Below are 14,138 nucleotides of genomic sequence, written 5' to 3'. Positions count from 1 at the left end.
AGCAGAACTTGGCTGCTCTACTCTCAGGCATCATCCTGACAAACCCAGTTAGCTGGGCATTAAAGAGCTTGGGTGTACATTGCCAGACAAAATAAAATTAAAACCAGAATACTTTATATCCCAATTCCTGCTGGGTATGGGACAATGGAGTATTGGATCAGGTTACACAGATCTAACCAAAAAGCTGTCAGGATTTTATCCTCCATCATGTAAATTTGCCATCAATTCTGGGCCTGTATTTTCAGTATCTGCACTTGGATGGCCCATGGATGCAGACAGGTGGTGCAGCCCATTTTTACATTTCCTTTCACACTGTTCTGAGGTGGTTTCTTTATTTTTTTTTCTATAATCAGGGAAATCCATGACATCTGAACGTAATATTTGAACATAATATTTGAACATAATATATGAACATATATTTGAACATAATATATGGATTTTGAACATAATATTTGAACATAATATATGGATTATTTGAACCTCAATTAGGCACCCTCATTCCAAACCTGGCTACTTCTTTTTGTGGCAATGAGAGGAAACCTGGACATTCAACTTCCTTTGGGACACAGCCACAAAATAAAACCCCAAAGGTGACTCACCTGCATCCATGCTGGGGTTCATCTGGTGGTCACTGGTTTCTCCATCCTCACTCAGATAGCCTGGAGGAGGGGTCTCTGGAGGCACAAAACCATCACACTGTCAGTGCAACTGAAAAATCTAGATTTTAGGCACCAAAAACATTCACTTTGTCATTCACAAGGAGCTCAAATTCTTTTTTATTACTTTTCTTTCTCAAGCTGCTGGAAGGAGGAGCCAGCACAGCCAGGGTGATATCCATATTTGTGAATAACAGAGGAGGGGGAAAACAAAAAAATCCGGATTTTCAGTCCCATGAAACTTTAAGCCATGGAGGCAGTTTTCTGTCCACATATTTCTCCTCTCCTGGAGTGCAGCTGCATAACTTGTCCATGCAAATAAGGTGTAAATTGCTTGTAAAATAGATACATAAATAGAAGAACTCAATTCCATCAGAAATTTGGAGAGTTTTACTCAAAATGGCTGAATTTCATCCCAATCTCAAGCCGGTAAGGGAACACCCAGTTTAGATTTCACAAGAAACTGAGGTTGTACCACTGAATGCAGAGGTGAGTTTAAACCCAACAAAACAAAGCCATGAACATGCTGAGCGCCCCATTTACAATTCCCAGCAATTTCTGCACTCTGTAGCTCCAGAGGAACGCTGGAAAGGAAGATTCCCAGGTTGGGATGCCCAGGCAGGATTGCCTGTGCTCTCTGCCCCTTCCCTCTGCTCCCTGTATGGAAGACACAAGGTACCTGGAATGTAGTTGCTCTGGGGCTCGATACCTGCAGGGAAGTTAGTGTTCTCTGGGATGGAGTGGCTGTAGTCATCCAGGGGCGGGAACTCGGCCGGGATCTCTGTGTGCCGAGGCACCAGCACCGGGGGCAGCACTGCCCAGGGAAAACACAGAACACAGCCAGTGAAACAGCAGGAAACAGGAGAAACCAGGCTGGAGCGACAGCTTTAGAGACAGGGACTCGTTAAGGGACAGGATTTGATGTTTGCCTCTGGAATAACAGCAGCAGGTGAGGATGCTGTTTATTCCCAGCTGTGAACGGGATAGAGCTTATCTGAGCACATCTGGTCTCTCTGCCCTCTTCCAGCTCTGCCTGAAACACCATTTAAGACATGGTGAACCCCATGATTCCCAAGGAATGAGTTTGCCATAGGATGCAGCAGGCAGGTGGGATTAGCATAAACATCCTGCCTGGCTCTGCAGATCTGTGCTGACATGCACCAGAAGCTCCTGCAGCTCCAGATCAAAGTCTCTTCCAGAGGCAGGAGGAGACTCCAGAACAGGAAGCTGGGAGCTGTTCTTAGACCCAGCTCAACAGTTTATCCTTAATTTAACTCCAGCAGTGAGGGATGCACAGAACACTGCCGTGGTTCCTGCTGTGAGTTATGTGCACACAGTGCACGCTGGGAACCCGCTCACTCTGATTTCATCAATTCCCAACGATCTTTTCCCCCTGAGTGCAGGTTCATAAATTATCCTGCTCCACGGAGTAAGGGATTATCACCAATAACAGACCCACAGTGCCTGGGCATGCCTGGGAGATGGCCCTGCTGCAGGGGAGGCCGAGAGGGCAGGGCTGAGGTGTACCTGGGGTCTCCACTCTCTGGTAGTGGTAGGGGTTGACGCAGACCTCGTCCTTCTTCATGTTGAAGGCGAACTCGCACATCTCCATGGCGCGCAGCTCGTGGTGGCTGTGCAGGTCGGGCCAGCGCCACAGGCGGCAGTAGATGACGTGGGGGAGGCCCTTCCTGTGGGACACCTGCAGCCGCCCATCCAGGGACCTGCGCAGGAGCACACGGGGTGCAGAGCCGCCGTCAGCGCAGGGACACGGGGATGCTTCTGCCTGGCACGGCCCCCAGCAAACACCCGGCACGGTCACCAACGCCCGCGCTGCCAGGGGCCGCTGGTGCCCCTCCTCAGGGCAGGGATTTCCCTCCAAAAGCAGTCAAATCCTGCAATCCCAGCCTGGTTTGGGTCGGAAGGGATCTTAAAGGTCATCCAGTGCCACCCCTGCCACGGCAGAGACACCTTCACCTGTCCTAGGCTGCTCCAGTCCCCATCCAGCCTGGCCCTGGGCACTGCCAGGGATCCAGGGGCAGCCCCAGCCCCTTCCCACTCTCACAGGGAACAATTCCTTCCCAGTATCTCATCTGAACCCCATCCTCTTTTAGTCTGAAGCCATTCCCTGTGTCCTGTCCTTCCATCCCTTGTCCCAAGTCCCTCTCCAGCTCTCATGGAGCCACTTTAGGCCCTGGATGAAGCACCCTCAAGAATAATGTTTGTTTTATGCAACAGCTCTGCTCTGGATTTACTTTTGGATATCTGGATTTTTAAATTGTTTCTTTACTATGTTATGGTTGATTAGGAGGCAGAGACAAAAGCTACAGCCAGTAAGAACAGGACAATTCAGTGGTACCATGTGTCCTAAACAATAAGGGTTTGCACAGCTCTCAGCAAAATCTGCTGCGCTTGGAAAGGTGTTACACCTTAAAATGTGTGTTAATAAACCTGGACTCTTAAAATACAGATAGTTGAATTTTCATTGTGACAAAATCAATAGAGATACCATTTTTGCAAATTTATCTACTATGTCTATATGAAGTTCAGGAACCTTACAAACAACCAAGATTTCCAGTTTCATTTTCCAGGTTGCAGTCTGAAATCAAATATAGAGTTTTTACAGCATTGCTTATTTTTATGTTCACATCTACCCTGTGTCTCCTCCAGCTCATTTTCACCTAATCCCATCCTCACCCCAGAACAGCCTTTTCCTAGCAAACCTTCCCAGGAAGCAGGACAAGAGTTTTCAACTCCTCTCCAGCAGAGGAAAAAGCTGGAGCAGGGTCTCTCCTCCATCCTGGATGAATGGGAGCTGCCCCCAGGCACTTCTTTGAAGTCTAACCCTTCATTTCCCTTGCTTTTCCTAATGACCCAAATGAAACACTTCAGGGCTTTGGTGAAATGAAATATTTCTCTTTTTTAATTTGTCAAGCAGAGAGAAAAATAAAGAAAATTGAAATTTTACTCGGAATTATTTCCCCTGGTTCTTTGTGTTGGCAGCAGAGTTAGAAAAACAAAGTGAACCCAAAGCAAAACACACAAACAATTATCCCAAAGAGGTTGGGCTCATCTTGGCTGCCCTAACAGAGTTTTCCCAAAAGCTCCTCTGGCAGAGCTTGGTACCACACACACCTCTGCAAACACTGCTACAACAACAGGCAAGGCAAAACACAAATTATTCCAGCCAAAACTGGGGAATATTCCCAAGGAGAGTGGCTAGACCTGAGCTTCTGGGAAAGCTGGGAATTCTGGTGTTGACTTCACTGGAGCCAAGACTGCAGTGATGAGGCCTTAAAACTAATCAGGTTGGAAAAACTTTAAAAAAATACATATGAAAATATTAACTGAATTTAGCAAAAGGAGATGAGACAAGGAATAAACCAGGAGTGCTTCTCCATCCCCCTCACCTCTGCCTGCTTGGCAGCAGTTCTTGCATCCAAGTGAGGAAAGAAGAGAAAAATGAAGACTCAAAGAGAATATTCCAAGTATCCCAGCAGTGGGAAGTGTTACTTCTGCTTGCACTCTCCAGCAGCACGTGGACATTGTGGATTTGGGCTGAGCAGCTGAGGTGGGGCATTAACACAAAATGTGTTTGACTTTGGGGTGATTTCCAAGGATGGGGCTCCCCCTGCATTCCCCACCAACCAACTCCCCTGTCAGCTGGGGTGGGAAGGGCTCTTCCTGCCCCCATGCCAGGCTCTGCCCACGGCACAGAGATGGAACTCCCTGCACTCTTATCTGAAGAGACTTTACAGTGACAGAGCCATCTGGTTTATTTTCCAAGCCAGCAACCTCCCCCTCCCCTCCATAAGAGATAAGGTAAAAGGAATGATATTCCCCCAAAGCCCTGGGGGTTCCTTGGGTTTTTCTGGTTGGGAAATCTCTCCTCAGGCTCCCCACGAGGGACTTGGGACAAAACAGCATCACCTGCACATCCCTGGGAACGTGGCTGGGGAACAGGGCAGCTCCACTTCCTCCTGCTGTCCCACCCCAACCCTCCAGGAGCCTTTTCCTCACCCTCAAGGAGTTTTTTCTCCCAAGGAACAAACTCCTGGTGTGGCTGAGATGGGGCAGGAGGTGAGAGGAGCCAACACTGCTCTGCTCAGGACAGCCCCGGGGGTGACCCCAGCATGTGTCCCATCAACCATCCCATAATGATCTCCAGGGCACACACAACTTCTTCCTTCTCCTGGTCCTGTTCTGAAGCAGGGGCTGATCCCAAAGCATCCCAGAGCTCAGCACGTCCAGACTTCATTACAGTCAGCAGAACCTAACCCCAAATTTCCCTGGGGATGCTGAACTGTTCCTCCCTTTTACCTTTCCTCAAACCAGCCTGGGCTGAGCAGCTCTCCCTCTACTGCCTTGAAACATTTATTATTCCATACTATTTAACAGGATTGCTTCTGAAACTACCAATATTTTTTGCCCAAAATTTAGTAGTAGATTTTTCTCTAAAAATCCAGCATGCTGCAATGTATTTGCAAGGGTTGGGCCATAGTGTGCACCAGCCAGCTTGCTTCTAAGCTTGTTATTAAAACCTCAGCAATTTGTCAAAGCTATTACAACAAAAACTGTGCTAAATTAAGAAAGAAGAGGCTGAGAAACCAAATACCAAGACCACAAAAACTAGATAATAGAAGACTGAAACACCTAGACTATAACCAATCATAGACTCCAAGAAATACAAACAGAAAATGAGTGAACAAGACAAAGACACCAATCAACAAGTGTGTGCTTAGTCATTTGGGCAATCTATAAATATATGTGTAATGTAAACACTAAACAACTTCTACTTAATCATATTAATCAGTTAGACAAGAGTCCTACATTTCCCACAAAACCAGCACAGTTTGTGCTTTGTCATCCGAGTATTCCTACACTGCATGGAGTCCTTGGGAACCAAAAACCCCTCAGGCTGAGCACCTTTAGGATGGCTCCATCCTTAAAAGCCATTTCCTAGGGAAATTTACCACACCAAGGCCAAAAGCTGCCAAAAGAGCAAAGGGCAACAGCGAGGCTTTAATGGCAAAACCAGGGAGGGGAGGGACAAAAATGACAGCAACATTGAAGCTTTATTTTTAAACAATCTGTTTGAACTAAACAGGAGAACATTGCACAACCAGAATTTGATTTCCAGGCCTGATTGGGGTTTTTTTCTGCTTGTTTGGGGTTTGTTGTTGTTGGGGTTTTTCTGTTGGGTTTGTTTTGTGGTTGCTTTTTTTAACTGTATTTAATTTGTAAGATCCTGGATTGCGAAAGACAAAAAACCCACCCCACGTCCTGAAAGATTTTGGTCATTTTATTTGTTCCTCTTTGAGCGTTTAGCAGCTATCTTTAGATGCATACTGAAACTCTGCCTTGCACCCATTCCCCTGCTTCAAAAGCAAAGCTGAAATCAGGGGTGCAAAAACCAGGAAGGAAAATCACTTAGATCACTTTTAAGGTAAGTGATCTAAGCAATCAAATAGTTTTGCCCAGGTTGGAAAAATTCAAATTTACTCCATTAGAGATCCAATCCCTTCCCTTCCCCAGTTTTATATTCCTGTCATTAATCTTGCAAGAGAGCAAAATGCCTGAAAAACTCAAACATCCAGCAACACCAACTTGCGCAAAAAAGAAAAGAAGGAAAAAAAGAAAAACCATCAGGAAGAAAAAGTGAAATTATTCACTTTAAAAACCATCAGCAGGAGCTGGTTTTTAAACCCATGACAAATAACTTGCTCTAAAATTCACCAAGAACGGTGGCCACAGGCTGTGATCTTCTTCTGAACACAGAACATCATAAGTAGTTCTTACTGGCCCTGCATCTGGGCTGCAGCAGGGAGGCTGCAGCAGGGAAATTGGCATTTATTCCTGTAGCAGATCTGGCTGTTGTGTGCAGAGCTCTGCAATATCCACAGGGCTTCACTGAGCACTTGGAGAGAATCTCAACTTTCCCTCAACAGCGGCCAAATCAACAAGAGGGAATAAAAAAATGACCCACGCAGCACATTTGTAACTCCAAAGCTGATCCTTTGCCATCTCTTTCCCCTCAATTTGCTCAGCATCGCTGAATTTTCCAATTTCTGGGGCACTTCTAACAGTGCTGTCATTCAAAGTCTGGAAAAAGAAGTTCCCTGTGTCAAGCTGAGGTTTGCAATGTGCTGCCAGAGAGGAAACTAATAATTATCACTCCTGTTTAAAATTTATAGAAGATGAAAATAATTAATAAATGTAATTTTCAACATATGTCTACGCAGAGGGAAAGTTTTTACAACCTCAAAATGAATGGAGTTAAAGGATTTTCCCAAAGCAAAAGAGAAGTTTGTGGCAGAGCCAAGAGCAGGAGAGAAGAGTGAATCTCTCCCTCAATGATCTCAGTGATCCCCCCTCTTTTGTGTAAATCTCTCATCTGGTTCTTTCTTTCCACTAAAATCCTCTTTTCGATTTGGAAGGAAACCACACATCCTTTACAAAACAACCCATGGCATCAGGTAAAAAATTCATCTTTTCTTCTGGTGCTGCAGAATTCCTCTGCTCAAGTCTAGTTTGCTCTGGGCTTGCAATGGAGCTGATAATTGCAAAAATTGTCAATGTCTTTTGTGTAAATGGTTTTTACCTGCCCATTTCCATCCCAGTCTTTGCAGCCTCCCCTTCCCCCTCTCCAGAGCTGAAGAACTCCAGCCCTGGGAGTTGATGTCAGGATCAGATTATGACAGCATGAGTCATTTATTAAGATTCCAGTAAGCTCTTTAGCAGGTGCCTTGAGACCATATTTTTCAGAGTCTAATTTCACATTCAGACATAAGTACATTTTATTGGTTTACCATAAACTCTCTGCCCATTGTTGCTGCTCCACAGAGCCTTGTCCCCCTTCCAATTTCAGTTTAATTCATATTTCTTTGAAGCTATGGAGAGATCTCATTTTCTCCTATATCACCAACTATTTTTTCACCTGTATTTTTCACTGATCTCTGTTATTTACACCCCTTCCTTTTCTGCCCCAGCTACAGGATGTTGGTTGGTGCCTACCAAACCCAGCTCCCTCTCCTCTATTTTTAGCCATTTTGTAATTTTATGCCCCTCTATTTCTTTCGGCTCCTCCTTTTTCTGATAGCCAGGAGCACAGCAAACAAATAAGATACCCCAGAGACCCAAGCACACACCCTCCTACACCAGAAAGGACAGAATATATCCTAATGCTTAATTAAGGCTTAATCACAAACCCACTTCCAAACTTCCTAATACACATTCCAGTATTTCTGCCTTTTTTCCACAGAAAATAAGGGGTAGAAGTGGAATTTGAGGCTGAGTTCCTGAAGGTATTGCATCCCTGGTACCTCTAAATGTGAAACCCAGTTTTTCTAAGCAGGCCTTGTCCTTTTATTTATTTCAGCAAAGTTTATTGGCCCAAAACTGTGTCAGACTCACAGAAATTTATTTGTGCTTGAGCCTTAAAGGTGCAGGGAGTGGACCCAGGAGAGGTTTCTGAACGTGCCTTTTTGAAAAGTCATTTATCAGAGCTCGTCATTCCTTCCCAGAATCCTGTATTTAACTCCAGAGCTGAAATCCAAAACCCAGCACACTTTCATCCAAGCAAAGCAGAAACTTCCCCTCTCCCAGGAGACTCCAGGCATCCTGATGGGGCCGTGGGCTTGGATGGGCAGGGCAATTTCAGGAGGAGAAAAGGCATGGATGGAAATGCCAAGGAAATTCAGATCATCTTCCATAACCCAGAGTGCATCCAAAACAAAAGCATTTCAAGGGAGACTGAATTACTGGAGCACACGGCAATCATAAAGAAGAAAAAGGCAAAAAAAGCTGGTGTAAAACTCAGTTATTCTGTCAGCCTCCGTGGTACTTACACTGATTTACATTTAATATCCAGTTTCTATGTGCATCTTTTTGATGCGGTCGGGAAAAAAACGCTCCAATTTTCACTGAAATCAAGAGAGTTCTGCAAATCAGCATCAGCTGTTGATATAACCCAGCTAAACCAGAGCAAGAGAACCCAGGAAAGAAAGGCAAAAGAAACTTGTGCTGCACAGTGCTTGGACAGAAGCCTCACACCAAGAACTGCTGCCCCAAATATGCGTGTGCTAACAAAAGCAAAAGGGATTATCTGAGGGAGGGTGGAAAAATGACAGTTTTAAGACCTTGGCCTCCCCTTCACAATATATACAATTCCCAGTGCCTTCAACAGAACCTTCATATAAATACCAGAGTCGGAACTGGCTCCTCAGACAAATGTTTGTGCATTCTATCAAGCTGGGGCAAAGCCAACATTTCTTATGGCAACATTTCTGGTGGTCCTGGACAAAGAACATGTTTACTTTATAGCAGATATAGCTAAAAATACATTGTGCTCCAGCCTCCAATTATCTTGTTTGGAATAGTTTGAGGCTGCTCGAGGTTCGTTGCTGTTATTTTCTTTATTATACAGTGAAAATGTTGCTACTTTTCCTGTAATTTGAAAAGCAGCTATTTGCAGGTTTGCCCATCTGTGTTTGGACCTCCCCCACAAGGATAATGAGATCCAGGGTGAAATTTTCCAGAGTGCCCGTCTCCCATTTTCAAAAGCAACTTAAGGCAGAGATCAATGCTCTGCTGGAATTACAGAGGCCTTTCAAGTCTTCCCTTAATCCCACTGGCTCTGTGTTCTATTGCTTTTCAAGCTGGGTTAGCAGCCACTCATATATGTAATTATTTGCACAACCAGTAGCAATTAACAGCACACCACAAACAAGGGGACCTGGTCCCACAGACTTCCTGCAGCCTCCTCCCCAGGGATGTCCTTTGGGATGCATCCCCCACGGGAGGGGATCTGGTCTCCTTTAAATAAAACCCAGCTTGCTTACAAAAATCTGTCTGGGTTCCTTACAGGCTCTCCCCTCTTCCCAAGGAATTCTTTACCCAGCTCTGTATTCCAGAGGAGCTTTCCCAGCTCCAGTGAATCAGCTGTGGGTGAATCACTTCCCATGTGCTTCATCCCAGAGCAATTCCCACAGGCTTCCCCCTAATCCGATGACACAGAGCGACCCAAACAAACCCCGGAGTTTCCAGCAGGAGTTAACACAAGGTGTGTGCTGAGGTGAAAAGGGTACTGGAAGCAGGCTCTGTTAATTTTACAACTCTGAGTTGCTCTGTTGTGAGTCACCAGCCATGCAGGAGCAATCCAGCCCCAAAAGCCAGCCCAAAAGAATGGGATGTCTTTGGGGAGTGCTGCAGATTTCAGATGGAGCTGCTCATGAAAAGCTCAAACAAGTTAATATTGAACAGTCCCTTCTGTTGGTAATTGCCAGTGAAATCAGTGTTGGCTGTGTTTGGAGGAAGCATTTTGGAAACTCCTCTGTCTCACAATCAGCTTTTACAGCACCTCAGAGGAGGCTGAGGGCAGGCAGGAGGTGCTGCTGCTTTTGGGGTTATTACTCTGATCTATTCTTACAATAAAAAAAAGGTTCTTTGGACAAGAGAGGTGGAAGAAGCTTCAGCTGAAATATTTTTTCCCCCACCTCAAACTCTCAGCAGCAAAAAAGCAGCTGTGTATGGGGCCTACCTGAAAGGTTCCTTTCTTCCTGTGACTCTCCAGAGCAGGGGCAAGGGTTGTTTTCACTTGCATAAGTCACTCCCTCAGCCAAGATAATTATCTTATTCATGGAAGCCAAATTCTGCCTCCCTAAATTACAGATTATGTTTAAAAAAAATTGAAAAACTTTGAGAAAAGGAGTGGGAAGAGTATCTTATCTCCCCCATGCTGCAAGACAGAAGGAATTCTCTGCTTGCCAAAAATGTGATTTTTCCATGGTGCTGCTGTCTGGATGCACCATTTCCCCCCTCCTTCACTCTTCCCTGCCCTGGTGCTCCTGGAGCGAGGATGTCTAACTCCAAACTGAGCTCTGACTAATGCAGGATGTGTGGGAGAGCAGCTCCATGAATAAGAGCTCTCCACAGCACCAGGATCACGCTAAGTCACTCTTATCACCCAAACAGGATCTCCAGTGTGTGCACAGGGGCCTTCCTGCCAGGCTTCCAGCATTGCTATTGCTCCTGGAAATCCAGCTGGGGTGACACAAAATGCAGCAGGAAAAAGCAAGTGGCTAAAATCAACATAAACAAATACCTTATTTTCATGTAAATGTCAGCAGTAATAAAAGCCTGAGGCAAGAAGTGATTAAAGAACAGTCCAGAAAAAAACCCAGCATGAAAACAGGTCACCTTTCAACCACCACAGGATGCAGAACTGTTCCCAAATGAGATGTTTTTCAAAAGTTTTCCATGAGGTGTCCACTACGAACAGCTGAAAATATCAACTGCATCCAAACTCACATTTAAGGAACAGAGAGCCATTTCAGGTACCTTTCCTGCAGTCAGCTCCCCCTTCCCCCCTCCAAACTCCAAAGAATATTTGATATTCACATCCTGGGAACCTCACTGGATAAATGCTAAAACACTGAGCTTAAACCAGATCTGGAGCTTGCCAAGGAGAGGGAATGAGGAGAGGAGCAGACTCACAAGTAAATATTAGTTTGTACTTGAAAAAGCCAGAGCACATTTTAAAGCTGCTCTTGATTTTCATGCCAACCTCTGCCAACCACTGGAAGGCCAAGGTGACATGGGGGGACAAGCACCTGGCAGGTGCTCTGGGGGGACAGTGATACAGGCAGGCAGATGGTGGAAAACAGCCAGCAGAATTCCAGAAAGAAGGGATGCTTTTTTTCCTCATTTCCTTTCTGGCCCCTCTTGGCAGGTGCCAGGCACACAGAGGTGGGCTGGGCTGGGCTGGGTAGGGGGTTCTGGGACTCCCCAAAGGGGCAGGGAATGCTGTTTGGGAATGCTGGGCTCCCCTGTGCCCCACACAGCCCTCACACCTTCCTGGGCAGGAATTCTGGATATGGCCTGGAAGTTCTTTGGAGAGACCCCTCCTGTCCTGTCCTTCAGCAGCAGCCCAACACCCTCTGCTGTGCCCTGAATGGGAATCCAGAGAAGACAAAACAATTCCCAGTTCTTTGAAACCATTCAGTGCTTTCAGCATTCTACAAGTGCACAAATAGATGTGTCCATCTCTGTGGTGCAGCCAGGATGAGAGGGACACCAGAACCCTGTGTGACAGCCAACACCAACATCCAGCACTTTGATGGCACCGTGAGACCACCACAGCTCGCTCCAAATCAAAGCTCTGGGGGAACTTCTGAGCAGCCATAATCACTGTGCAGACAAAACGCAGACAGGAGACCCAGGAACACCACCCAGCTCCTCCAAACCAACACGATGAGGCACAGAGGGGGAAGGCTCAATTATGGCCTTTTTCTGTCTCCTCTGGAGCAGCAAAATGCACTTGCTGGGTGCCTGGGTCAGCAGTGACTCAGAGCACAGAGGGCTTTCCATTGAATCATCCACACGGTTTTAAGCACCCTCCAGGTTCTGTTGATGGGAGATGTCTCACTACCTACACCTTCCCTAAACACTGCCCAGGCTGTCCAGGGCAGGAGAGTGAGGGACACAGCACAGACCAAGGGTGCAAAAGAGCAGGAATGCTCTGGGAATACCTGGATGCTACAAAGAGGAATAATGGCAAACACAGATGGAGCAGCACTGCTCACTCCCACGGCATGTGAGCGTGGACAGAAACTACACAAAGATAGGGAAACAATGGGATAAGTCACAAATATTTGACTTCACAAGTCAAGACAGTTTTCTTTCCCCTCCCCTCGTGACTAAGCTTTTGGTCCACACACCCACTCCATCCTCAAAAAAACAACTCGGTGAAACAAATGTGATTGCTCTAAAATACACAGAGGCAGTGACCAACCACCCTCCCCCTCATAGCACTCAGCCTATTTACTAAGAGTCTGCTCTGTTTGTAACAGGATCCAACTCCCCCTCTCAATGAGACATTAAACACCAGCAAGTCCAACTCCTTATCCCACTCCCAAACCTCCAACTCTGCAGACACGCTTCTCCCGGATGAACTTGCTGCAGTCACTCCTAGCTGCTGCCAGGGGAAGGACACTGCAGTGTCCAGTGTGCCAGCTGATCCCAAACCAGCACTCCAATCCATGCCAAGGGCTGTGCCAGGAGCTCTCCCCCAGAGGAGAGCACTGGCAGCTCCATGCTCTGCATTCCAACACCCCTGAGCACCTGAGCTCAAGCTCTGTGCCGTGCCTTAACGGGTTAAACTGGCAGAGGGGAGATTTGGATTCAATGTAAGGAAGGAATTCCTGCCTGTCAGGGTGGGCAGGCCCTGGCACAGGGTGCCCAGAGCAGCTGTGGCTGCCCCTGGATCCCTGGCAGTGCCCAAGGCCAGCCTGGACAGGGCTGGAGCAGCCTGGGACAGTGGGAGGTGTCCCTGCCATGGCAGGGCTGGGATGGGGTGGGATTTAAGGTCCCTTCCCACCCAAACCTTTCTGTTATTCTCTGATTCTGCACCTCACCCGTGTTGTGTCTCTCTGTGCTGCCCCAGCAGCGCTGGGGAATGGCAAAGCCACTGCCTGCACCTGCAGCCAGAACCCCCATCCTGGCACAGACTTGCTGTATCAAACCTTACTCTAGAAACTACTCACCATCCAGACCCACTGCTGGACACCACCCCTGGTAGCCTTCCCAGACATTTTCTGTTTGATACATTTTCTTATACAAAAGTTAAAGAAAAAAAAAACCAAAAATCCAAACCTCTGAAGCAAGTGAAGATCTACCCCTTCTTTTTCCTTTTAGCAATCAAAACAACTTGCCTGTCCTTATGTCATCCCAACTAATCTCTTCCTCCTCTCTGGCACATCAGATAAATATCTTGTTCCTCCAACCCATCAGAAAACACAGCTGCTAAAATTATCACTGTGACCCATCAATCACCCTCCTCTCTCACATTGTCCCATATCTTCTCGGAGGTATTAAGTTCAAACCCTTGTCCTCAAGGCACTGCAGCCCTCTTTTATAACACACTTGAGAGCTCATACCAACAGCAGCTTGTCCCAAACTCCATGTCCAGACTGGACATCCCCCACATGCTTCTCTTTGGCTTCTCCTCCCCTCCCACCTGGGCCCCTCTCCCTGCTTTTGGCAGCTCTCAGCATTACAGTGTGTAGAAATTCCTTCCAGCCCTGAAGAGAAGGAAGGATGATCCTTCACCATCTCGTTTCCTTGGGAAGGCTGATTAAACTGAGAGCACCAACCAGGATCAACACGATGCAAGCAGACAAAAAGGTTTGCAAGGAGCAGAAAGTGCAAAATTATTGAAGTAATTAATACAGCCCGTGGTTACAGTTTTCCCTGGATATTCCCAAGAGTGCTGCCTTGCATCTCTGAGCCTGCCAGCTCCTCGGTACAGGGACAGTCTGTATTTTTCCCTCTCTTATAAAGCAATAAGCACGTTCTTGGCAGCTGAATTATTAATAAGGAACAAATGGTAATTGATTTATAGATGAGGCTGAAAAAGAGGATTTGTCTCCTTCAGTCTTTTAAGTCACCATGCCCACACAGCTTTGTGCCGGTTCTATCCCCTCCAAA

The 14,138-nt window shown here is 46.5% G+C and overlaps 1 protein-coding gene across 2 annotated transcripts in view; it reads right to left on the bottom strand.

Moving 5' to 3' along the window:
* Nucleotides 1-14,138, bottom strand: part of SMAD3 (SMAD family member 3) — a 70,184-nt gene that overhangs the window by 18,369 nt on the left and 37,677 nt on the right. The window contains exons 2-4 of one of the 2 annotated variants that reach the window (XM_084214018.1): nt 2,184-2,377; nt 1,336-1,470; nt 600-674 (exon numbers count right to left, since the gene is read on the bottom strand). In XM_084214018.1, the coding sequence (XP_084070144.1) occupies nt 600-674; nt 1,336-1,470; nt 2,184-2,377 (404 nt within the window). The remainder of the gene's footprint in view (nt 1-599; nt 675-1,335; nt 1,471-2,183; nt 2,378-14,138) is intronic. The other variant, XM_084214019.1, reaches the window with a different exon arrangement.

The sequence above is a fragment of the Fringilla coelebs genome (assembly GCF_963513975.1).
Source record: "Fringilla coelebs genome assembly, chromosome: 12".
In the NCBI taxonomy this organism is placed as follows: Eukaryota; Metazoa; Chordata; class Aves; order Passeriformes; family Fringillidae; genus Fringilla; species Fringilla coelebs.
Note: the sequence above shows the minus strand (reverse complement) of the source record. Positions and strands in the feature narration are given on the sequence as shown.